General features: G+C 36.8%; 1 protein-coding gene across 2 annotated transcripts in view; it reads right to left on the bottom strand.

Moving 5' to 3' along the window:
- Positions 1 to 13,794: 13,794 nt before the first annotated feature.
- The window catches only part of ITGB1 (integrin subunit beta 1), a 43,373-nt gene continuing 30,426 nt past the window's right edge, over positions 13,795 to 26,741 (bottom strand). For both annotated transcript variants that reach the window (XM_032180845.1, XM_032180844.1), the window contains 5 exons: positions 25,929 to 26,167; positions 23,670 to 23,892; positions 22,203 to 22,435; positions 21,453 to 21,619; positions 13,795 to 14,698 (listed from right to left, as the gene is read on the bottom strand). In XM_032180845.1, the coding sequence (XP_032036736.1) occupies positions 14,633 to 14,698; positions 21,453 to 21,619; positions 22,203 to 22,435; positions 23,670 to 23,892; positions 25,929 to 26,167 (928 nt within the window). In that variant the 3' untranslated portion in view covers positions 13,795 to 14,632. The remainder of the gene's footprint in view (positions 14,699 to 21,452; positions 21,620 to 22,202; positions 22,436 to 23,669; positions 23,893 to 25,928; positions 26,168 to 26,741) is intronic.

Here is a 26,741-nt window from a genome sequence, read left to right as displayed (position 1 = left end):
GATTTCTGTGTGTAGAAGACAGTGACAAGTTACTGGGAAGTTGTCTGTGTGGCCAGTCTGAACACCGCAGTATTGTTCAGAATCTGTGTAACGTATATACATTTCTACATCATTAAATGTCTGACATAGAAAGGCAGAAAGCATGCATGTGTATCTCCTGCCCCCTCCCCCCTCTTTTTTAAAAATGTTCGATAAGTTATTTGCATATTAAAGCAAAAGAAAAACAACATACAAGGCCCAGTTTTAGAGGTTATCTCTGATATTCCAAGTTTATTTGTTTTCAGAATATGCAAACTGAATGTGCAGTGAATGAGGTAGAAAAATGCCTCAGAAAAAGAAAGGATTAAGGCAGCTTCATAATCCCCAAACACGACTGAATTTCTTTCTTCCTGTATGATCCCGGCCCAGTTACTCCAAGAGAATTTAGAAAAGTGGTGGAAATGACCAATCTGGAAATGTCACAATGTGCAGAGGGACTTAAAATTCCTAGTGCATGGGAAGTGAGTGGGAATCCTGTTTGGAACACACCAAGTGTTAATGCCAGAAAAATTAAAGCTTTACTAACTCATGTTGGATTTCAAAAACAGGTTGACTTTGGTCTTCTTATGCTCATATGTAAAATAACACCATGACCTCATCCACCATCCAAAGCGTCTTTGAAAACGCGTGAATTCACATTTGTAAGGTACTCATATTGGTGACCTGCATTGTAAAGAGGAAAAAAACATAAAGTATTAATAATCCCTTATGTGTATCAACAGTAAGAATAGAAGGAAACAACCACTTACTGCTAGTTTAGGAAAAGTGAACATGGAAAGTGAAGAAGTTTTAGGTATATGATAACATATTAGTTTTTCCATGGGACCTTAAGGTGTATACAACACAGAGAGGCAGGAATTAATATTTTTTTGTGCAAATTTTGTTATGCCATTTCCTAACCTGCAAAGACTTGACCATACAACAATAAATATTTAAATATAGTTTATATGCATGTTCAACAACTACAATATAGTCCAGTCTAATGATCTGCTAATGATTATGCAGCCTCACTGTATTAATTATGAAGTATGAATAAATAGTCTCTGTGTTTATATAAATTATTCAGCTTCAGTGTCTTTTCAAAAGTGAATGATCATATTCATTTTTTCCCCATTTTCTATCTTAGAAAATACATGGTATAATGAAGAGTTGGTGTATAAAATGAACATACACAATTGCAGATGTTTATATATTTCTTTATTTTTTTTTAAATGTTAGCCACTCTTATTTGCTCTTGTTTTATTCAATCTGTCATGTAAATGCTACTCTGTTTTATTTAGACTTTATGGCAGGAAGGGGGTTTCTGTCTGTTTATTCAGGGATGATTTCTCTCTCGCTGGAGCTGAGCACTCCTAATGAAAATATTATGTATATATCAAGGAGTGCTATTTAAATTATATTTCAGTTGATAAATTTACTGCACTCTATTGTTGCATCTCATGCTTCTCCTTGAATTTATATTTGATCTAAGCAGGTTATTTGTAATGGGAGAATTTTCCATTACAGAAAGTCCCTGTTGTGCTTAGCAACCTCTCCCCCTCCACATTTTAAAACAGGATTCTCTAAAACAGGATTCTCTTTGGGGTTTATGTATACATTAAGTCTGATGTATTGGAAAGATTTATTTACTCTTTTTCCCACAGGGTGAGAAAGAGATTCTCCTCTTCCCCTGTCTAAAAGGCTCATTTCTGTTTTTTGTTTGTATGTGATGGGAATACACCACCTGTTGCCTGTGTGTAAAACAGAAAGTGTTGACGTTAGAGGCCACATCTAGCTGCACTTTAATGTCAGATTATTTTAATTAGAGTCAGAGGCTGCAGTAACAATAAGGACTTTAGATTACTTGGTTGCTCTTTGACATCCTACATTATTCATTTCTGAATTGCACAGCCCTGGCTGGGTTAACCAGTTCCAGGCCCAGACCACTGCTATCGTGTGACTATAGGTATGAACATATGATGAACAATTTTTTTTTGGGGGGGGAGGGGAAGAGAAGGGGGGGGTAAAATTCCTTGTGGACACCTGAAGCTGTTACAAAATAATAATAATAAAATTTAGGTGAACAAAAATTCCTTCTGGCCTTTGGCAGATTGTAAGCATGCCGGAACACTTCACATTATGTAGATCATAGTTGTCTGAAATGATACCATACCTATAGTCTGCTGCAGACTGAAAAGTAGCCTGTGCCTCAGGTACTGTTTTATGCCTTTGCCTTTGTTACTACATCCTTGTAAGTCTTCAAAAGGGAAATGAAATTATCCTATTCAGAACAAACACCATCCAGAAGAAATGTTTCTTAAACTCCAACAGCTTGGTGCAGTGACTACTTCCCTGGGGAGCCTGTTCCAGTGTGCGAGCACCCTCTCAGTGAAGAACCTCTTCCTGATGTTTAGGCTAAACCTCCCCTGCCTTTCCAGGCTGAACAGGCCAAGTGACCTCAGCCGCTCCTCATACGTCTTCCTCTCTAGGCACTTCACCATCTTGGCAGCCCAGTATCTTACTGACTTGAAGAAAGAGGCTTTAATTTGTCCTGGTTTGTTTACTAATGAAGGAGCACAAAAGATGCAAGGCATGTCCTTGTCTCTGAAGAGGAGGCGAAGGAACAGCTAGTGCAAGGAACACAAAAATCCGTTGCGCCAGCCTAATATGTAGTTGGCTCTGAGCTTGGAGACTGCAACCCTCTTCAAAACTCCAGATCTAGAGGAGTACTTTGTCTGCAGCCTAAAAGCCACGTGTAGCCATAAGGTCCCCCAAGCCAGCCAATCTTCTGTCCATGACCTGCCAGGAAACAGAAGTGAAGGCATGTAACCAAATTAAAGTCCAAACCTTCAGCCCAGTCCTTGACCTGAATAGGGAGTGGGGATCCGGATCCTGACATTTATACATGATAGTTTATACGCAGCCAAAATAAATAGTGTAGTCAGAGGTCACGGGGCTAGATTACGAAAAGTCCTGCATAAAGAAGAGATCTCAGAGAAGCAAATTGAAATAACATTAATGTCAAGAAAAGTTATTCTGATTGCTACATTCTTTATCTGTCTTGACTAGACAGATGAAAATCTATGACGGCAATTTTTCCTTTAAGGTTGATTTCATTTTTCTTTTATTTATTTAGTTTATTTATATTTATTTATCTTATTTTAACAGGCTCTGTACTACTTTTCCTCACAGAATGACTAACAGAAATATGACCCTTACACACCTTTTGTAGTTAATTCATTAGGTCAACTCTAACCACTAAGCCCCTTGTCAGGTTATTTCTCTTAGCAATAAGGAGCAATTGACCTCAAAACATTGAAGCCAGGATGATGAGCCTATTCCACAAGGTCTCTTGGCTCCACCTTTGTTAAGTGAAATCTGCCAGGTGGGGATCATTTGACCTTTGCTATATATGAAGCATGAGGAGTTATGGGAAGAATTGCCTCTCCAGGGGAGTTTGAGGCTCAGGTTACCTAGGGTGCTTTTCTACTGTCATGGTGAAATGGACTCAGTGTTCCCCAGTAGGCTGCTTTTTCTTCATGTTTTCTACCATCTCTGTGCAATAGTTTTAGAGACTCTATGAGCTAGTTATGTTGGTGGTGCCTTCTCAGTACAGTAAAACCCTGGTGGTTTTACTGGGAAGTAGTTTGTCAGTGACTCAAGTTCAGAAGCTGGCAGGTAAGTGTTCCTGGATTCTACAGGTGTTTCATGTTGGGGAGTTGGAGTACTTCCTTTGCCTTGTCTGTTTTCAGTGAAGTTACTTAAATGAATTCTAAGCTTCCTTCCCAGCCCTAAATAATAATAAAACAACCTCTGAAGCTCAAATGTATGCAGGTAAGGCTGACTTTGAAGAATATTTTTAAGTATTTGTTAAGATTGAAGAACAGGCTGCATGAAAAAGATGCCTTACTGTGAATTCTTACCTTGCTTTGTGGTAAGAAGAAACAGATTTGGGTAGATACAGGTGGTGTTATCATTACTTTTGTGAAGTGTCAACTGTGAGAATATGCTGTTTGTTAAAAATGCTGTTTTCACACTGAGCAAGTCAAAAGCCTTTAAACTACTAGAAGTTACAGTTTCAAGGAGATAACTTGACAGATAGAGATGATTGTTGGCCATCTCCCCCTGAACCCTCCATAGACCAGATCTCCGAAGAAAAAGTCTGAAATGTGTCATTGTTAATAGTTTCTGAGGTAGGGTCATGGGAATATGTGTTTTCCCACTTGTTCATTGTTCCTTTCTTCTTCTCCAAGCAAGTTCTGGCAGCTTTGCAAACCTTTGATTGTTCTTGAGATATTCTGATGAGATGTTCTTCTTGGTATGTCTCTAGAATGCCTCTTAGGTTTTATCTAAGGTTAAACAAATCCTTAGGGGTGTCATCCACCCATAAGACTGAAGCAAAGACTGAGGCAAAGAAGGCATTAAGCACTTCAGCCTTTTCCTCATCGTTTGTAACTAAGTTTCTGCCCTCATCCAGTAAAGGACAGAGATTCTACTTAGTCCTCCATTTTGTGCTGATGTATTTGTAAAAACATTTTTTGTTGTCCTTAATGGCCGTAGCCAGACTGAGCTCTAGATGAGCTTAGGCCTTTCTAATTTTGTCCCTGCACAGCCTCACAACATCCTTATGGTCTTCCTTGAAGTATGTAAGCTAACACAGTTAAAAGGCACGTTGTTAATCCCCTGGGGAATATGTCCGAATACATGTTGTGTCTCCTGTGTGGAACTTGTTTTCTGAAATCAAGGAAACAGAGGCTTTTTTGTCCTGCGTGCACTTAGAAATAACAGAAGGGGCTTTACAAATGAGGGGAGTGGCTACATTGTCTTTACTGAGTTGTGGTTGAAGCACTAGTATCTGTTAAAACAATTAAAGTGGGTTAATTCTTATACTGGTGTGGTTGTCACAATTAAAAATACAAGATTTGGATTAGATTAAAAAAATCAGCAATCTGTACAAAGTTAGATATTGATTTACTTAATTCAACTATTGTCTTGATTTACTTAAAATTTAGATTACTTCTTACTTAGTTTTTTCAAGGTAGGAAAGAGTTTCCATCTGCTGAGAAACAGTAATGTAAAATTGAATTCTTAGAATATTTCTTCTAGTAAGTATTTGTTTCTTCTAGTTTTTCTTGTGTTCTAATATCAAGGTGTCTTTAACTTTCCATTACTTTAAAGGTCATGAATGCTTGTAACTAGAGGGAGCTTTTCCACAAATGCAGAAATGGTGAATGCAATAGTGGCAATTATATTCACACTAAAGACTTTGATTCATGATGTTATAAAATGGTTTATAAATAAGCCCTTCTTTCTTACCATATTCCTCTTGTTTCAGTAAGCTAAATTGTGACTTTAGTTTAAAAATCTATATGTACATAAAGCATGAACAAAATTGAAGTATAAAACAAAATCTGATCTATTTAAGAAGGAAAGGAATATATGGAGAAAACATTAATGCCCTTCCATTTGCATGCTGAACACAAGAGCCAAAAGCCCAAAGGTGTTTTCTGCTGTGTTTTGTAAGGTGCTCAGAGTCATCTTGAAGTCAGGGTTATCCAACAAAATCAGGAAAGCCAGAGAGCTCTTTCATTTTTACCACTTCTGGAAATGTGATCATCTTGCAATGTTTTGTCTCTGATTATTCTGGAACTGTGCATTGGCTTCTAATATTTGATTTGGCTATGAGGATTTGTAGGTAACCCAAAATGTACCAAACACTTCAAAAATATAATGTATATTTTTATGTAGTGCTGTGGAACACTTTGCTTTTAAACTTGCCAAACATTATCTTGAGTGTAAGTGAAAATATATAGTACTCTGTTTTGAAAAAAAAACACTTTGTATACAATTGCTGCAGATAAATGCTAACTACAAAAAGCATACACCCTCTTAAAAGTAAACAGTACAATTTCTTGCTTACCTGTTTTCTTTATATTTTTATGTTGTTTAAAAACAATACAATAATGCCATGTTCTTCACAGTGATTTGATTTCCTTGATAGCAATCAGGGAGCTGGATTTAACTTTTCAGCAGTATGACTATGCAACAGTGGGAAAGATCAAAACATCAGGTTGTGTACATAGTGACCTACCTCTTAATTAGGTTTTCCCCATTTAATCATTTAATTAACTGTTTATATCAGGTATCAGTAGAAGATGGGATTGCATGTGCTGGGAGACAGGGCTATGAATTGTTGAACATGGTGGTTTTGGTATAATTTTAGGCTTTAGTTTGTGAGGAGGTGGAGAGAAAACTTTTGCTCTGTGTACCAGTTTTGTACACAGCCTCAGCTGTTTGCTCTTAGCTGTCCCTGAAAACGTAGCAGGGAATGTCTTGGTGTGACTGGCCATAGTAATCACAGTATAAATACAGTAATCACATGCTATACTGTGATTATGTATGGCATTTATGATGCCATTTTGACCAGCTCATACAACTCTTCCATGTAGAGCTCGCTCTTCTGTTTAGGTTGATTCTAACCAATTCAGTTCGAGTTCTAACCTGAATTCCTACCCCATTTTCTTGATATTTACTTTATTGGCCATGTATTTGCACACAAATTGTATACAGGAATCACTATTTATAGAAATAGCCTATAGCTTTCCAGGGTTGCTTTATTCTAAGGAGAAACTTTTCAGCAGGGGTAATGTTATCTTGTGTCTTAGCCAGCCAGGAAATGCTTTGGAAAACACAGTAATTTATTTTGCTTGTCTTCCTCATACCAGAAGTGACCTGGAAGGGAAAGAGAAATACCAGCTTCTTCTGTGTTGTTTAGGGAGGGAGGCTTGAAACAAGAGGAAAATAAGTTCAGAGTTAGTAAGAAAATAAGCTTGAATGAATTTGGGTTTGTTCATCTGTAGGCAATACACCCACTTCCACTAAACCCATTTGCAGTGTCTAAGCACTACTTTTATATTGGTCAATTTTTATTTTATATTGGATATTAACTGGTTCTGCTAGTCCAGCCTAATGCTGTTACTGCCTTTTGTTACCAGAAGTGGGCAGTATCACATGGACACTTGTAAGGAATGAGAGCTTCTGTAATTGGCTCTCTCTCCCAGCCTCAACAATGTCTGTGGAAATGGATGTTTCATAGTTTTCTACAGCTCTCAGCCTCTCTGAAAACATGTACCTCCTCAGACAGGGCTGAATGAAAGCAAAATAAAACCTGATAGGTTTGGCCATGAACAAATGAAATTGCATTTTCTGTCACTCTGGTATTGATTAAACATAGTTTTGTATTAACAGCTGATGAGGGTTTTATACTGTGGTAAGCGTTTAGCCAGTCCCAGACCTACCCTCATATACCCATGGCACACCTTGATGATGACAGGAAACAGCTGCCATTCCTGTAGGAAATGTGATTGCAATCATGTCTTTCCTTCCTTGGGTGTCCTTCCTTTTCTACATGTTATTCATTAATTGCTGTGTGTTTATTTTGTCTTTAAACATCTGCTTTGCACAGCTCCTGATAGCACAAAATGAAAATGTTCCAATCTGTATGAGTCTGCTTTACCATAGCATTTTTGGCTTCTGGTGCTCTAATAGAAGCTTCTTATGCATTAAAAATATGAAGAAAATGATTGTCCTGATTGTGTCCTTAAGCTTTCCTCAAATCTTCCTGTCTTCCCACAAATCAATACTACTAAGTTTTAATTTCCTTGCAATAATGTTTACAGAAGCACGTAATTCTGTCTCCCTGAACATAACAAACAATAACAGAAGTCAATTTTGTATGTTTACACTAGCAAGCTTTGTCTTTAGCTTGCTCTCTGGCTTCCTATCTTCAACACAGACTGGAATAGGTCTGCTTGTGGCATTTGACAGTTGCTAATTAACTTCTGTCAATACATTGGCTAATTTAAAACTAGCTCAGATATTTCTTTAACTTGGTAAGTAGCTATAGTCTACCTAATATGAGGTTTGATTTTATATATTAAAGATGTATGTTCATTGCACCTGGACACTTATTGAAAAACAATCAATGTCAGAGAACTGGGAGCTGGTGGAAGAATTCATGTAGGACAGTGTTGAAGCAAGGGTACATTAACAAATCAAAAGGGTTTTTATAAGGGTTTCCTATTCCTAACCTTATATAAAGACTGGAGGGAAGCCACTTATGTTTGTCCAAACAGGGAAAGAGAGAGGATGTTGAGTAAAGAGCAGGCATTGGTGATGAAAGAGGAAACAAGATCTTCAATCCTCCCTCTGCTTTTTATAATAACATTATGAGGGAAAACTGTAAAAGTATCCGAGATTGTGTACCTGAGTATCCAGAAAGTTATTTTCTGGAAAGTAAAGATACTTGGGAAAGAAAAATAGATCTTTACCAGAAATTTCATCAAAGATGATAAAACCTTGAAATGATGTAATCTGAAAGGACAGAGGGAGAATATTACAAGAAGAACAATTGATGCTGAGCTTGATTTATTAGTCATCAGCATAGAAATGATAACTAAAGATGTGTCAGCTGATGAAATTGCTTAGAGAGAACATAATGTGAGATGAGGAAAAAGGCAATGGATTCTGCCCTGGGGAATATTGAGGGTGGGAAAACAGCAAAAAGGCTCATCAAGACTAAAAGAACAGTCTTCAAATGGACTGGAACAAGAAAAGCAATCTTCAAGCCTAGTGGGTGTGAAGTGCCAGGAAGGCAAGAGGGGTCAACAGCATCCAAAATAGAAGATGGAAGAGAAAGAAAAGATGGGAGAAGACATCATACATTCCCAATCCATACATCTGACCATGATTCCCTCTTGCTATTGTAACATGTAAGATGGGAAAATAAGATAATATGATCCAGAGATTGGAATACAAATCACAAGTGCATTGTGATACAAATAAAAAGATAATCTTTGTTTTGCAGGGCTTAAATATATAACACATAGGGGAGGGCAGGGCTGACAAAGATAATAAGTGTCATTGCTTTTGTGCCTTATGCAATGTTTCATGTTATTATTTAAATACAAGGAGAAGACATTCTTTTCAAGGCAAAGATTTCTTTTAAATATTACTTACTCTACAGGCTGACTTATTATATTATGGATGTTATTTCCAATATAAAGTAAGTTTTATGTTTAAGGTCAGTATGTTAGGATTAAATTTTTAAACAAAATACATAAAGGTAGTTTTCCAATTAACCACCTATATTTTACAGTTTTTGCAGAGGATAGACTAAATGAGCTACCAAAACAGAAGAGTTCTTGTGATTTTGGTATCAGATCTGAAAGGAAACATTGCCTTCAGGAAACTGTTTCTGGCAGCTAGCCGAACAGGCAGTATGTGTGGAAAGCACACAGCTGAAGTCTGACACCGTATTGCTTACAGACACAAAATTGTTACTGAATATACTGGAATTATGGAGACAGTCTTATCTTCCTGGAGTAACAGTACTGGATTTTTATGAACATGGAAATTATTTCAGAAAAATGTTAATGTTTAGAATTCTTTTGTTTGAGACCTATGTAAAAACAGTTAGAAGGCAATGTCTATTTTTGCATATGTCAAATTACTCATTGACTAAAGGAATGAGCAGTTCTGGCAATGGAGAGTGATATATTAGGTTGCCTAAGTGGTACTCTGGTATTTTGTAAAGAAAATGTATTTTTAATGGCTGATAACTTAGGAGCATAGTACTTGAATATATGTAAAAAATATCCTCCTGATCTTTGTCTGAAATACTAGATTGTTACTATAATTAGAAACTGTTTTCAAATGTACTATATAATAAGGTGCATGTTTCAGCAGACAGAAAACTATTTAACTATTTCTTTCTTCATTTTTCCCTTTATGCCGTACGGAGGCAGGGTTTTACATACCTGCATGGTCTCTTTTGTGAAACTGCCCATGAAGTTTATAGAATAGTTTAATTCTTCTGTGTAAATATTTTTGAAACAACTTGGAGTAACTGTTGTACCTGATACTTAGTGTATTGCTTTTACTATGGGGATGCAAAGGCAAGTTTAAACAGCCTCTGAACTGTATTATACCCATCCACACCCAGGGGAGGCTTAGTGCTCTGGATCCTGAATGGATGAAGATGACACAAAAGTGCCAGTGCAATTCAGTAAGTGATCCGCAATTTTATTTTTCACAATTCTTATTTAATGTTTGTTATTTGCTTACTATGGATAATGTTTCAAATGGGAACACAGAATCATCATTTTAGTTTTGGGGATTAAATTTGTTGGTATGTGGTTTATTGCTAAAACACCAATTCTCATGGACATACTTCAAAGTCTTAGGTGGTTTTGAACATCCCATATGTTATAAACTATATTCAAATAGCTAGATTTTCTGTTCTGGTAAATTCCTGCACAGTGTAAAAACTGAATATAAAGCAGCTGACTGGTATCTCCTTAGCCATGTACCTTGAAGCATCAGCATATTTTTTTCTAATATATTAGATTAAAGGTAAGTCTGCTTCTTTCAGGAGAAAAATCAGGAGGTAACAGAGCATAGATTTGCATACTAACCTGGAATCAAACTCGAAAGGTCTGTGTTCTTATGCTTTGCCATTTTGAAATTAAGCATTGCTGTAAATGGTTTGTTTTCCAGTCTTCCAATAATATCCAATCAGTTACCACCCTTAGACTTTCTGATACACCTATTGCATCAGCATTCTTATTTAAGAAAGCAGAAATACTTACACTATTACTGCTTTTGTAGAACAGATATATTTGATCTGTTTTACTACTTTTCTGTGCCTTTTTATTTTTATGGAGCTCTGAAGTAGGCTTTGATCTTGATTCTGTACTCTTCCACAAGTGTATTACTAATTTATTCTTAGAGCCTCTACTTTGGTTAGGAAATATTTCTAGAGTAAAATGTTTGACACCTTTAGATATGCATTTATTTTTCACCTGTCTTCATCCTGTACTAACGTAAAAACTAAATTAGATGAGAATAAAGAAATAGTTTGTTCATTTTCAGTATCTGTTTTACATCACTTAATTACTCAATCTAATGGAATGCAGTGGTTTTCTTAAACTACATGGACTGTTTTGTGTTGCCATGATAGTATTGTTGAAAAAATGCAAGCATTTTTTTCCATGTTTAGCATTTCAGTTTTCATTTTACAGAGACAATCTTTAACACCAATCACACCTTGCGCAAGTGCCATGTACTGGCTCCATCCTTTTCTTTGGTATATGGCCTCATAGTTAGCAGAGGAAAGGAAAAAAGCAGGTCATAATGAGCAGGTGTATTAGAGGCAAATCCACAGTACCTAATATATGAAGAACACTCTAAACTTACATCTACAGTGTTAATTCATTCTTCACACTGAGGTAGTTTTAGCTGATAATGAGTATCTTGATAAGAAGTACAACTTGAAAATTTCAAATAGCAAGAAAACTATGACATGTAAAAGACTATTGAATATAGTTTGCAGACTGATAATGGAAGTCTTATTCTTCAAATTATTTAACAGTGACATTAAATATAAAGTGTGCATTAAGGTTTGCTTTGACAATCCTAATGTATGTAAAATGAGACATAGAAATGAGTTTATAATTTCACATAGCAGAGAATCAACAATGCAGTACTCTTAGATCTTCTCTGGATCAAAATACTTGGTTTATGTACTGTGTAACAGTATTAAAGCATGTCAAGACAGATCATACAACCATCCCATGAAGAATATACAGTGTATCTGCTAACTTGCCATTGACAATATTTTGCTCATCTTGTTTTCTAAGATATTTCTTAGAAGGATCTGTATTATTCTCTTCAGTTCATCATTAATCTTATTTAAAAAAAAAAAGTCCTGCCTTCAAAAATTAGTATTTAACCCCAACATCATTGTTATTTGATATTGTGCCATAGAGGCTGTTTTTCTTCCTAGCTGTAATTTATCCATTTTAATGAGGAATACATTAATCCCATGTGATTATCATTAACTGGCATTCATGTGAATTTCTTTGCAGCACTGTGTCATGATACTTATATTCATGGTTGCTTATAAGTATTTTCTTTCTGCTGAATACTTTTTTTTTTTTTTCAAGAAAGAGAATTGCTTAGAAAACAGCCTGTAAACAGTACAGCTTTGTAGCTGGAGTATTCTTCATTACCTCTTCTCCTTGATCAAAACCAAAGCTTCAGTAAATAGTTCTAATTCAGATAAAGGTGTTTTGGTATCTTTTTTTTTAGTCATATTTATAGTAAACAAAGATAGTGAGGTGTTCTGGACAATATTTGATTATGTAATCTTTTCGGATAGAGAGTGAAGACAGCTACTTGACTAAGAATAATATGTAAACACCAGTTGATTGAATTAGGCTGTCACACATTGATGTTTAGGGAAAATGGATAAACATTGACACTGTTTAGGGAAAATGGATTAAAAAATAGAAGTACCAACTTTTTGACTATAGATAACTTTGTCCAAAATAAATCTGATTAAATTATTATTTACAATGCCTTTTTTCCATATTTGGACTGAGAACACAAGCACATTCTCAAAGTAAGAAGCAATTCAGAGCACTACTGTGGACTTTGTTATGAAGGACAGCAGGCTACAATAATGTGTGGCTTCTGATCTGTGAATTTGCTCTCATTTGCACTGATCAGCAAAAACCACACCTGTTACCAAATCCAGTAGCCCAGGAGAGGCAAGGCTGCTGCAGCACCACATCACCAGGGCTAATTAATAGTGAGCTGAAGAACAGAGCAAGTGTGTATACACAAAATATGCATATAGTACATACATAGACACTGACAGAGAACAGCACTTGGGATGAATGACCTCATCCTATTTCCCCTGTCTGGCTGATTAGAAATGAAGGCCCACTAGTGGGAGACAGACTGACACTGTGTGTCCCTGCAGTGACTGGGCTTGGTTTAACCAGCAGCTGGCCACTGTGTCTCCATTCCCACATTGCTGCTAGCTGTGAAGGCCCTGCTCCAGCAGCGATGCAGATCCTCCCCCCCCGAAGATACCAATGCACACAGACACACCCAATCTATTGCTACTTTAGTTTATCCTGAGAAGTTTAAAAAAAAAAAACACAAAACCCCAAAATCATAGAGTTGATTCCATGAACATACTATACAATGTTTTTAATTATGAAGTGATTATAGAAATACAGATATATCTATAAAATGCATTATTTTTCTAACGTTGTGTGTTGTGAAACAGTGTTACCCACATAGTCCATTTGGTAGAAGAGTGTTAAATGACAGTACTTCTTTAGCACACATACAAATAAAAGGCAGTGGCTTAACATCAGTTGTCACTGTACGTGATACGTTGATGCTGTATGTGCTGCACCCTGGCCTTTATGCATTTTTATACAACAACTAACTTCTGTTACTCGAGATCACTTTTACATAACTTACCTTTTTAACCTAAATTTTCTCAAATTTAATGTAAAAGATGTGCTTTGTATTATTACGATATTTATTACCTCTTTCCCAGACATAGTTCTTTTTTTCCCCCAATAGTATCATCTTTTAAAAGACAAAGAGACAAGATTCAAGTATTTTAAGGTACTTTTATTTAATAAATAACTTCAGTAATAGCACTGTAAAAAGTGAACATCTGTTAAAATAAAAAGGCACTTAAAACAAGAAGATGACTATGATGCAGTTTGAATGGTCAAAGGCAAATATACATGGCACATGTCAAAAATATGTGACTCGTCACATGACAAACTATGCAATCTTAGCTACAGGGCAAAGGCAAATTTACAGCTAAGACTGCCCAAAAAAAAAAAAAGCTTGTGTTGATACAAAAATATTACAAAAAGAATTGCAAACAAATACATTAAAAAGATTAGAAGGGTGACAAAGCACCAGGCTTTAAACTAAGGAAAAATTACAGAAGAAAGACACAGTATGACATAAGGCCCTTATGGGTTTTGAGGATGTCTTGGTAAAGTACTTCACGATACTGCCACCCAGGGCTTGAATTTACAAAGAAAAACTAGGCAAGTTACCAGTCAGCAACTTTTTCAGTAATGGCACGTGTTTTAAAGCTATTTATTCCTTCTTAAAATTCTTTCCAAACCCTTTCATCTTAACCATAACCTGGCAATAAGCAATTAAAATTCAAAAATAAGTATACACACACTTTTTCAGTCCTTTACTCTCCTCGTTTCCAACTTACTCAACTTACCACATACTTAATCATATAAGTAAGCAGAACACCAGTTATTCACCAGCTCCATGCTACATGAGTTTAATTATACCTGCGAACTCAAGCCCTGATTTCCCTGTAAAGCTAAAAAATTTAATACTAAATGGCTAGGCAGAGCCCTCATGCTGATTGCTTTAACCATTTCCCTCCCATCATGTCATAGCAGTATCACACCCTGTAGAAGATCTAGATTCACAGCAAGGGAGTGGAAAAAGGTCAAAAAGGCACCATGTGACCTTAGCTGACTAGGCTATACAGTCTCAAGTTTTTTTGTCAGACCCCGGCACTGATTATTTTTATTTGAAAAAAATAAAAAATAAAAAAATTACATATGGTACATTCTCAAAACCTGAACAGGAAAACAAACCTATATGTAATGAATTAGTAAAATCACTGCAGTTTGCCCTAAATCTATCTTACTGTGACTACAAAAATTGCTATGCTGCATACAGTGTTGTGAAGTTATACAAGCAGTGTTCATTTTCCCTCATATTTAGGATTGACCACAGTTGTCACTGCACTCTTGTAAATAGGATTTTCACCCTAGAAAAAGAAAAACATTTTATTAACATTCAGTGAGATGAAATAAGCACTCTGTTTGCAAGAAGTATGAAAATTAGCTTAAGAAATTACCCACAAATGTTTTGTTTGTATACAAACTGCTTAAATCAAACTATTTTTTCCTCTTGCAACTTTAACAAAGGCATGCTTAGCTAATTAATAAAGCAAAGGGTTAGGGCATGATCCTATTCAGTTTATGCCACAGGTTTACTTCGAAACTGCTGCACCTCATATGCTCGTATCTCAGGGCTGAGCAGTCAACTCACGTCTGTAGCCCATTACACTTTTTTTAAAGAACTGCAAACGATATCTTTTGAAACCATTACAGATCACAGACCACATAGATCACAGACCACATTCTGCTGTAATTAACATTTAAATAGCTTATTTCACATTACAAATTATTTCTAGACACAGACTGGAAAGGCTTGTACTACTTTAACAATACACACTCAATATTTCATGTTGAACATTAGCACTTGTCATTCTCATTTTATTCCTGCAGATTTCCCCCTGTCCCAATATACAGAAAATGCATACTTAAAACTAAGAGATTACTGTCCTGGTGAGAATACTGTAATAAAAACATTATTTCTGCTGATAAGAGGAATGCCCACATAACTGCTTATATCTCTCCTACTTAGATTTGAAAACCTCTAAAATAAGCTTATTTTAAGTTTAAACTTCCCTTGTTCCCAAGTTTCCTTTTATCTCAGTAAATCTTACTCCATTTATGGCACATCCTGGCACACCTATGATGAACTCCTTGAACTCCAAATGAATATGGATATAGACAGATCTTATTCGAAGAAACTGCTCCAGCTAGAACTCTACTGATACAGCCTGCATCTCCGGTGCTGTACTCTTACCACAATTGAACTTCAAGTTAAATAAACATTGTTTACCATTGCGAAGCTCTTCTGTGTATGCATGAATAATTTCTGAGGAAATTCAGGACAGAGCAGATCTCAGCCTGAGCACAGCTCAGGCCAGAACCGTATCTGGCCTTCATTAGCAGCAGGGGAATATCTGAAGGTTAGGAAGGGAGTATCTTTGAGGTTCCTCCCAGATGAGATAGCTTTTACGTTTTGGGTTAAAACCACTGTTCCTACAGTCAAAGGAAATCCTACCCCAACGCTGGATGCTAATTTTTTTTCTTTAATCTTTGATAGTCTGGTTTTGGGTGTACAATAAGCTGTGTCTGGCGGAGACTTCTTGCTTTAATAAAGTAGATTTTCAAGTAGTCTTTTATTGTTCTTCACACAGCACTACAGAATAGCTGCTATATACCATCTGAGCTGAGAAGTGTCTAAACTTAAGTGACTCATATTTACCCATTAAACGGGTTGCGTCTTGCTATGAGATGCTGTTCTGAATATTCGTTTTATTTCTAAGAAACCCAAAGCCCCTGTAAATATATGTGATTCATAGAGATTAAGCATGCCTGTTTTTTCCAGGGTCGTAAAACCTTGAACATCAACTACAGATACCACAGGATGTGCCAAAAGGTGACAAGGCAAGCAAGAAACAACTTGGTCTGAAACCATATCAATTCCTAGGAAGCTTGTTGCCTTCTGTTTTCAAGACCTGGTAAGGGACAAGTGACTGGTCTACCCAAACAGCAGCAGCTCCTGCTGCCAGGACAAGGCCAATTAGCTGGTATTCTGCATTTCTGTCACAGTGTCTCTCAGACGGAAAGAGTATTTCTCCTTAAGGTAGGCTTCTCTACATGCCAAAAACAAAGAAGCACGTGCAGTCTTGCTAGATCTGCCACCCCAGCCTAATCTCTCAAGTCCAGAAACTGCACTGCTGGACAATGTCTCTTCCCTGGAAATCAAGATTCTCTACTTCATCTCCTCAAGACCTGAGTCAGCATCATCTGGTTTGAGGTAAGCTTGGAACTGGGTGTCCGGTGTTGGCTAAACTTCACAAATACACAGTAATGGCAAAAGGCCCTTCTATCAGATGCCAGACAACTCTCTCTTGATTAAAAATCTGTCATCTACTGGTTTGGAAAGGGATGGGGAGCTGAGAGAAAGAATTTATTTATCACAGAAACACAGTGTTGTGGCTACTTCTCAGCCAGAAAAATTATCAAGGCAAAAATTTCTTGTACCCCCTTCCCAGGATATTTTTTATTAAAAGGCTTTGCAACAGTAAGATACAGATTAAACTGAAAAAAACATCCAGGGAGGAGGGATTTCATCAGTAACTGAAATACCTCATTATGCCTCAAAGGGCTTGGCAATGTATATTGATTTTTTTCCTAGACAAGTTTTAATACAAATTTCTGAAACAAACAAAATAAGAGAAATCCACACACACACACAAAAACAGTAAAATTTGTAATTCAGATAAAGTCTGTAAGCTTAGTAGGTTATACTGAATACAGATTAGAAAATAATGCACATAGCTCTTCAACAGGAAGGCATTATGCATGTGTAACACTTGTTACCCTGTGCTTTTAACCTTCACCATTTTACAAAACAGACTACCCCCTGCACAAGCAGGGAGGTAGATGTTTACATTTTCTTATTTGTAAAAGGGCAGTAACTTCCATCCGTCAGATATTGCAGGAATCAGTCCAAAGGTTAGGAGTAAAACCTGGAAATCTGCAGGGTACGACTCATGTAATTAATTTCTATTTGGAATCAGGTCCAAAATGCAATTTGCAGAATGTGACTGTAAATATTTATTATAACGCTTCTTCAAGAGAAATCATGATTTGAGATGTACAAGCTCTTTATTTAGCTAGCATAAGGCCTATTTACATGTACAAAGAAAGTGAGATGCTGCACTGTCTTCCCCTGGGTTTGCATTTTACATTTACGAGAACTCCCAGTGGGATTTAGGCAGCACTTAACCAGGTGCCTCCCCACACCAGCTGAGTGTCTCAGTTCCTGCTACAAATACTGGAGATGCAGTCACCGCAATCAGAACTGTTCAGCTTAACCCAACCTTACGCTTACTCAGCTTAGCAGCTTGTGTGGCTTTACTGCCTGTAACCAGAACAGAGGCGCCCAAATGGCTTCTGTTAGCCAGGCACTGGCAGCACTGGCCTTGCCAGCCATGCTCAGTCTCCATCTCAACAAGGTCTTCTGGACAGACAGCTTATTATTAAATCTAACATGGAAGTAGTAAATAATATGGGCACTAGTCTAACCCAACTCTCACCTCAACCGAACCTTAACTGGCCACCAAAATGTGGCATTTCAAACTTGCTTAGGCAAGAGCTACGGCTTTGTAAGTAAACCCATTTCCTTTATGCCAGTGCAGAAAACACTGGTTTAAGCATGCAAAGTTAGGAAAAACTTCTGTCACAAGTTCTTATAAATTAAAACATCACACACACTTAAACAAAAGCAACAATAAAACAAAAATCAACAAACAATAATTATATGCAAGATAGAGTGAAATACATTGGACAAAAGATAAAGGCATTTTAAAAAATACCTTCAAGAGAGAATAAAGCATCATGTTCTTGCAACAGTACTTATTTTTAAGCAGACTGGGCTGTTCAGAAATAAACAGTTTAGTCTGGTGCTTTGTAAGAATAAACTTATTATACAGGATGTTTGATCAACCTTTTTATTCCTTTTATTTTATTTTTTTCCCTGTGGACTTACTGCTTTAAGTCACCTAAAATACCTATATAGTGTGTTTAAATCCTACCATCCTACTCACCCAAATTGTTCAAGAGCTGGCTCCTACGATTTTCAGCTCTCATACTTTTGTTTTATTCATTATATTATCAATATTATTACTCATTATTTTACAGTAATAAGACAAGTCATCTGTCAATCTGTAAATATAGCAACTGAATCAGAGGGTAAAGCAAAGGCCCAGGTCGAGGGCAGCACAGATGACAGAGGGCATCACCTACTACGACTGGAAGACTAGAAGAAAACAACTAGCCTACAACTAAGCAAATACTTTTTTTAATGGCACAGATCTAAACCATGCAGTCAGTGCTGCAGGCCAAGGACAATACTTTCTGCTGGCCAATAAAGCTAAAACTGCCTGCCCTCTCTCTCCAAGGATTGGATATTTCCATGAGTACTAGAAAGGATAAAAATCATACTTGAAAACCTACACTCCTTCATAGTTTTTGATTTTCACAATGAGTGAAACAAGAAGGCAGGATTCACTCTCCATGGAAAGAAAGCTTTCTGCAAGAAGTAATATGAGGAGAAATGGCAACACTGAAGACATTATATTTTGGGAGGAGTCATGGGGTAGAGAGTGAGAAGAAAGAAAGGAAGTTACACACCACGTGGTTTGTTACATGCTTGTTCTGCACGGAACAGAAAATACACAAGTCAGTGAACAGCAGAAAAGAAGGTAACAGAGACTTAACAGATGGAATAAGTGAAATATTAGAGAAGATTAAGAACTCAGTTTCCTCCCCAAAATAATCAACTCTGAGAAGAAAAAAAAAATGGAAAGAAGGTGAATGTGGTCACTGTGTCAAGCAAAACAATTTTCATTTCTTTTTTTTTTTTTTCTCCAATCAATTTTGGACACGCTGGAAAATAAAAAGATTGTAAAGAGAAAAGGAAAGTACTTTTCATCAAGCTGGAGCTCAGAATGCTGGACAAAGTATTTGAAAATGTCATAGTGAGGACAGGTAAGAGCTTAAATACTCTTAATTCCCATTTTCTCTTTACAAAATCTTTCAAGTGCAACACTGAAAAACTGAAACAGCAGACAGAGTAAAATTTGAGATAGCGATCCTTCCCTTCCACTAGCTCCTGAAAAAAGCCCTTTGATATTTAAAGGGATGTGCTGCCTTCCCAACTTTTTCAGGTCCCACTCCCTCCCTTTAATCAGATTTTCTGCATTTCTTAACTCTCAACACTCTGTTGACATCTGCTCCCATCATCCTCCCTTTCCTACTCCTTCCCCAGCAACTGGGAATCCCAGGGAAGGAGGAGAATCCTAAAGCATTCAAGAGAGTGCAATCTTAAAAGTCTACACAGAATATCCATCACTTCTGGTTTACTGTCTTGCTCTTCTGGATACTTCTGTTTCTCTTTGGGTATGAAGAGAACTGAAGTCAGCATTTCCAAACAAATTAGAGTTCAGACAAAGTTTAGGAAGGACTAAGAAACTAGGGCAAAAAGTACATCTGGAGGGGACACGAACACTTCCTCCTCTCATATGAATGCTTTTTTCTAATAAAGGCCCCAAGCTGACTGAGCTACAAGGACTGATATTGCCAGTTACAACAAAAATAGGGATGGAAAAAATAAGATGCATATTTAATTACCAAATGAGTAGAGTATATGCATTTCACACTTTAAATTCAGGCTCATTCTATTCTAGGTTAATAAGCCAAAGCACTTAAAAAAAAATAAATCTGTAAAGGACACCCTCAAATGGTCAGAGTTATTTTAATAAAAAGAATTATATTTATAGGCTGGATATCTCAGGAGTATCTAACCCAGCTTTGCAAACACATTAGTTTTAAGCAAACTGATTGCTGACTTGAAGGCGTAGAAGATAAATCCTTCCCTGAACACTGCATTTCTTCACAATCTTCTTTAATCCAAAGAGCTGTTCTATTATATACCCACATAGTTATTCACAAATAGTTCATTTAAAAATATGTATATATTGTAGAATAGTTTAAGCCAGTACTGGTGATATTAGTAAGAAAGCAATCTTTCTGTCAAAACAAGTTAGACTTTCAAGCTGCATTCTTTAAAACCCCAGAATCAAAGCAGCAGCAGATAAACTGCACAAGACTCAAATTGTGATTAACTGACTGTGACACACAGTGAGTTCGAAGTGACATGCAAAGGAAAAAAAAGGAAGAAAATGAAAGGAGATACAAACTGAGACTTAGAGACCAGCTTTACGTCCATAGTTTGGATTCTTGAAATTGTTAATAGGACTCTTGTATATTGGGTTTTCTTGCTGAAGTAAAAGAAATGGTCAATGTCGAATAATTCAACAGGAAAAAAAAGCAACATTCTCAACTGTCACTGAAAAAATCATGCTATATATAAAGTTGTTAGTATTATTTTTCCAGTTTAGACTTAATTTTCTTAACAGAAGACATCCTAGGACATTTTTTCAAATTATTCTCTCACCAACTGTATATGGGTATTGACCTATAGAACAGTAGTATAGGGTTTCTGATTGCCAGGTTCCTAACATTTCCCAGAGGCAGAGACCCGATACCATATGTAAGCCTACAGACCATAGGCTTGTTTTTCTTACATATTTTTTCTATTGTCAAGAGGTTGGGAAGATCTCAACAAGCCAGCACCATGACCTTGCAACCAGTTACTGAAATCTCCCAACTAATCCCATGTGAATATTTACAAGATCTCTTTTATAAGCAAAAAATTTCCTTCTTTATTTTATACAAGTGTGATTTTCACCTTCTAACAGACATTTTAATTGTATCTTTTAGAATGTGGTACAACTGCAAAGCTGAGCTATTCTCTCACCATCACGTTTTCTCTCTGAAATTTTATTCCAACTGAAGTTATTACTCACTTTACTAAACCAAGATGTTCTTCTTGAAGAGGACTCTTTGTTTGTTTGTTTGTTTTTGTTTTGCTATTGGTAACAAATGACACATTTTAAATCAGCTTAAAATTATGATATTTCTGTATTCCTGTCCTACGGAGAAACAAATCTGAAACACACAGGGCGTGTGAACAACAGTTTCCTAATCCTCGCCAACTACTGCAGCTTTTATACAGATAAAAGCCTCCTCACTTACCGTATCCCACTTGGCATTCATCTTCTCCTTTTCAAATTTAGCAAATTCTCTTCTGTCATGAATGATCATTAGTAGTTTCCAAATCAATAACAATGCAAGTCCAATAAGAACAATTCCAGCAACCACACCAGCTACAATGGGAATGATGTCAGGGCCACTAGGGCATTCTAGGGAACAAAACAAGGGAAACATGATTTTACAGGATGATGAAGGTAATGTGTATGAAGATGCTTTTAAAATTATATTTGGTACTGAAGCCAGTATTTATAGTACCAAAGATAATACTACTTTCACTTTAAATTACTAAAGTTTTAGTACACAACATCTTGCAACATTGCATCTTATTTTTATCCTTCTAATTTTTGTTTAATCTTAGTAATAGAATATTTAATATTCTGATGAAGTCTACACACTGCTAATGCTTTAAGCAATTCATCCAGAGTATAAGAATAAAATAACTAGCAATTGTATTTTAAACGTGCAAGAGCTCTAAGTCAAAAAAGGTGTTCCTCGTTTTATCTTGGACTGTAAGTAATATATATAGATGTTACTTAGATATGTGCTAGTTAGCAACTAACACTTTCCTTCTACGCAACTTTTTCTTCTTTTAAATATTTCCTCATCTTAGGAATTGATTTCTACTGAAAGGAAAAAAAATACATCTAACTCAGGCAAAACAACCAGAGCTACTTTATACTATATAAGTGCGAGAATTAAGGTGAGGGAGAAATGACAACATCATGTTTATACCTGGAGTCTCTACCACATGGACATTGGCTTCACCATTTGAGTTGACGGAGTACGTGAAGTAGAACCAGCAGTCATCGACGTCCTTCTCTTTGCAATGCGACAGTGGATCGGGCTGGCCTGGTTGCGGCAATTTGTCTCGACTTTCTACCCGTGTCATGTTAAAATGCATACATTCCTGAGAACATGTTTCCTTCTTTTCACCCTTATTGAAAGCTCTGCACTGAACACAGTCCCTGTGGAAATGCAAATCAGAAGCAATGCTTTCTAGTATGTTCACAAAAGATTTAACATTGAATCTAAAGAAAAGCAAATGAGGAAAAAAAAAAAAAAAACAAAGACCAAAAACATTTCCATAAAAGCAAGAAAAAAAAAGAAGGAAGACTTTTTTTTTTTTTAAACCAGTTGTAACATTAATGTATCTTTTGATTAACAAAAACCTGCTTTGCCAAATTTCTGTTTTACTGAATGACTGGCAAGCTTCAAGGACAGGGGGTTAAAAAAAAAAGGATAAAAGACCTAAACTTCTAAAAGGAAATAATTCTAACACATTTTCAGCGGTTACAACTGGAAAATGAATATTCTCTCAAAGAAGTTAGTGTAGGAGCAGAAGATTTACAATGAAACAGTATCAATGATGGGTTAAAAAGAACAAACTGTGATTAGTTTTACAGTAAGATATCACTTGAATAAATCATTGAAAAATAGCAGACTTAGTAGGATTTTTACAGTAAAAAGACTGTGCTGAGAGAAATCTTAAAGTCAGTTGCACAAAGCCAGGAATCAGCAGAGCCACTACTCCTAAATTTATTTCAAAATTCTGCATGCAGAAAACAGCTTCCTTGCAAAAATCTGGATTTCCTAAGACAGGGATGTAGATTTCATTGACCCCCCCCCACATCTAAGTCTAGTTTTTGCTTGTCAGGATAATCTGACTTCTTCAATAGGTTTTTAGAATAAAAAAAGTTTTAAAACAAAACAGAAGTTCTCAGCAAAAAGCTTATCTGAAATTTTAACTATTCTGGAAACTGTGCAGTTTATCTATGCTTACTTTTGCTGCATTAATTTCAAAAGGTTGATGGTGGGACTTTACAGCCTGTCACAACAGACCTAAGCTTCCCACAACTCTTCAGAAAGTTGGCTGTTAGCAATCATACGTGAAATAGGGAAAATCTGTAACCTGCCCAAGTCAACGTGAATGGGTAAAACTGATTTAATGTAATACACACATTTCTGTGCGTAACAGAAAACAACAGTGAAAGAATTTAAGAAATAAATAGACTATCTGGAAGCAATCAAACTGTTTAGTTTGTAATTCTTGTAATTGATGCTCACCCAACGACTTTTATTACCTAAACGGATAGCATTATATTCCTCCATTTCAGGGCATACCACATTTTTCAAATTATGCATAAATTCACCATGAAGCCAAATGAATGGAAGCTAGGACTTGATTTCCTAGATACTTACTTGTGCTCTGCACAGACGCCAAGGCAAGTCTGACACATTTCACATGTGGGGCCTTGGAATTTGGGATCTGTACAATTACAAGTTCCGCATTCGCAGGTTCCTCTTCCATTGCAAATCTGCCCGTTAGATGCCATACATGGAGTAGTATCCAGGGAGCAATCACAAGCACTGCCAGTGAAGTTGGGGAAACACTCACAAACTCTGCATTTGCAGATACCATTTCCTGAGCATTGAAAAGATATTTCAGTTAAATGAAATCTAATATAAAACAAGTTTATGACATTAAGAAACAAAATGTTTACCAACTTCAAATAGACACAGGGAAAAGAAAACTCTGGTCGACAAAAAATGAATATACTAATGAATCAAAAGAACTAAAAAAAATAAATTATTTCCTTAAAAAACTACTTTCAGAATTCTTTTCTTCTCCCATTTTCCTACATTTGGATTTCCTTTCATAAACAAAATGATGAGACCAGGGAAAGCTGATCAAGAACAGTGTAATGTGATGGCTATACCTCATGGGTGGATAGCATCACAGCACTGCTTCAGCTGGCAATTTTGTATGTATATAAATACTCTACAGATCGATATTTATTGATCACTGCTGTACCTATCTCTATGTAAATTTATAATGCAAGATCTAAAAAGATGAGGAATGCACTAACTTAGACTTATAACACAGAAAAATGAAACACCTAGAAACATAGAATATTCTGAGTTTGAAAAAAAAAAAACAAAACACAAGGATCATTGAGTCCAACTCCTGGCTCCACACAGGGCCACCCCAAAACCAGACCCTGTGTCTGAGAGCATTGTCCAAACACTTCTTGAACTCCAGCAGCTCAGTCCTGTGACCACTGCCCTGGGCAGCCTGTCCCGGTGCCCAACAAGTGCAGAACCTTTTCCTAACACCCAGCCTGGCCCTCCCCTGTCCCAGCTCCATGCCATCCCCTCGGGTCCTGTCACTATCCCCAGAGAGCAGAGCTCTGCGCCTGCCCCTCTGCTCCCCTCCTGAGGGAGCTGCAGGCCGCCATGAAGCCTCCCCTCAGCCTGCTCTGCTCAGGGCTGAACAAACCCAGGGCCCTCAGCTGCTTCTAATACACCTTCCCCTCTAGACCCTTCACCATCTTTGTTACCTTCTTTTGGAGGAGTCTCTAATAGTTTAACGTCCTTTTTATACTGTAGTGCCCAAAACTGCACACAATACTTGAGGTGAGATCACACGAGTGCAGAGCTCCCTTAGCCTCCTTATAAAACCATTCAGTAACTCTGTCTCACCTGAGCTTTATGCTCCTTACATTCCCTACAGAGGAAACAGATATCCATATCTCGAAAAGGGCAATTTGGATTGAATGGAAAGATCTCTGGCTATACTTCTTCTCCATTGAAAATAAAGTGTTCAGGTCAACACTCCTCTGTCACCATCTATTTTGGGACATCACCACCACTGCTCCTATCCTTTGGACAGCTGATGAGCAACAGGTGTATTCCAACTAAATCAGACAGATTAGGTATTCTCTTAATTCAGTTAAAGCTTAGCAGCTTCTCTGTTTCGTTTTTTGGATTGCAGTCAAAACTGAGGTAGTAGTTACACTCCCACCAGCTACTTCCACGTATGAAGAAGCCTAAGGAAGTTACAGGACAAAAATACATGCAGCAAAATTAAGTTAGACACTCGCTGCTAGACGGCTTTCTAAATTGCTTTTGATTTCAGAATAAAGTGCTATTTAGAGTCTTGTTTCAAGCACTTAAGGCATCTTTCTGGGTCTAGCACATTCTAAGCTTCACTCACCTTTTGAAATAGTCTCAAGATAGCATCTCACTGGTATGTTGTCAAGCACCAGCTCAAACACTATTACAAGTAAACTGAGGTCATTATCTCTTTTTATTGACGCAGTGGTTACACTGAGCCAGAATAACTTTATAATCTCATGACAGTTGTCTCAGCATTCTTTACTATAATACCTGAAGGCAATTCTGCAATAAACAGCAGAAGTCAAGTTCAGGTTACATCCTTCTTTTAGCTCTGAATCAAGGAAGGTTGAAACATGTATTCATACCCTATGTTCAGGATCACAAAGGGCTGTTTTATTAATAAAGAAGCATTTTCAGTCACTGTTACTCTGTGCATTTTCTCATCTCATCAAGCAGATATGTATTTTTAAGCTAAGTATCACTGCTTTATAGGGTACAGTTGACAGACTGGTAAACTATTCACCAGTTTTGTCTATAAAAGAGTCTGAAGTCACTTCTCACCTCCACAAATCAGACCATTTGATCGATCACAGTTGAAGTTATCACATTCACAATATTTGCCAGAATACACTTCGTTGGTGTTTTCTCTTTTCTTGCATACACATTGTCCACAAATGCATTCTCCATTGTTACTACATATTTCTGTACTGTTCTCCCTCCTGCAGTAAGCATCCATATCCTCACTATTTACTTCATCTGTACTACATTCACAAAGTCTTCCAATACGTCCTTCATTACATCTGCAAGGTAAGAACATGAGAACAAAAAAGCCTGAAAATGTAAACCTAATTAATTAAAACATATACAATAAAAAGACTGCAAAAATAGCAGAGAACAGGAGTAGTGGTGACTTATCTCAAGGAATATTCCAAGTCAATTTTAAAACAGGATTTCTAGCTATTTAACAGCTCTTGAAGCTGCTGGAGGTAACTCGACTAAGCTGCTCCTATCCTGATTACTTCCAGGTGAGAAACTGTTGTCACCACCGCTAACTAGATTGCCACATAACCACTATTAATTCCTCTCCAGTGTGACAGAACAATAATTACTTTTAAGTGACAGTGACTGTTCACTGTAGCTGCTGTTAACTTTCAATGAAAGAATTTCCCAAGAACAGCAGCAATTAGTCAGGGGAGTAGCTGATCTTCAGAGCTTCTGAGCACCAGCAAATTCAACCAAGAGCTTAGGGGCTCAGCACTTATCAAGCATAAAGCAATGATGAAGAAATGGGTGTTCTTGTTCAGCAACTGGCAACCTGTCAATCAGAGATAATTCCATCATGAAACTGCTCTTGCTCCAAAAGCAAAAGGCAGT

Source organism: Aythya fuligula, chromosome 2 (genome assembly GCF_009819795.1).
Source record: "Aythya fuligula isolate bAytFul2 chromosome 2, bAytFul2.pri, whole genome shotgun sequence".
In the NCBI taxonomy this organism is placed as follows: Eukaryota; Metazoa; Chordata; class Aves; order Anseriformes; family Anatidae; genus Aythya; species Aythya fuligula.
The sequence above is the reverse complement of the archived record's forward strand: the minus strand, read 5'-3'. Positions and strand labels throughout refer to the sequence as shown.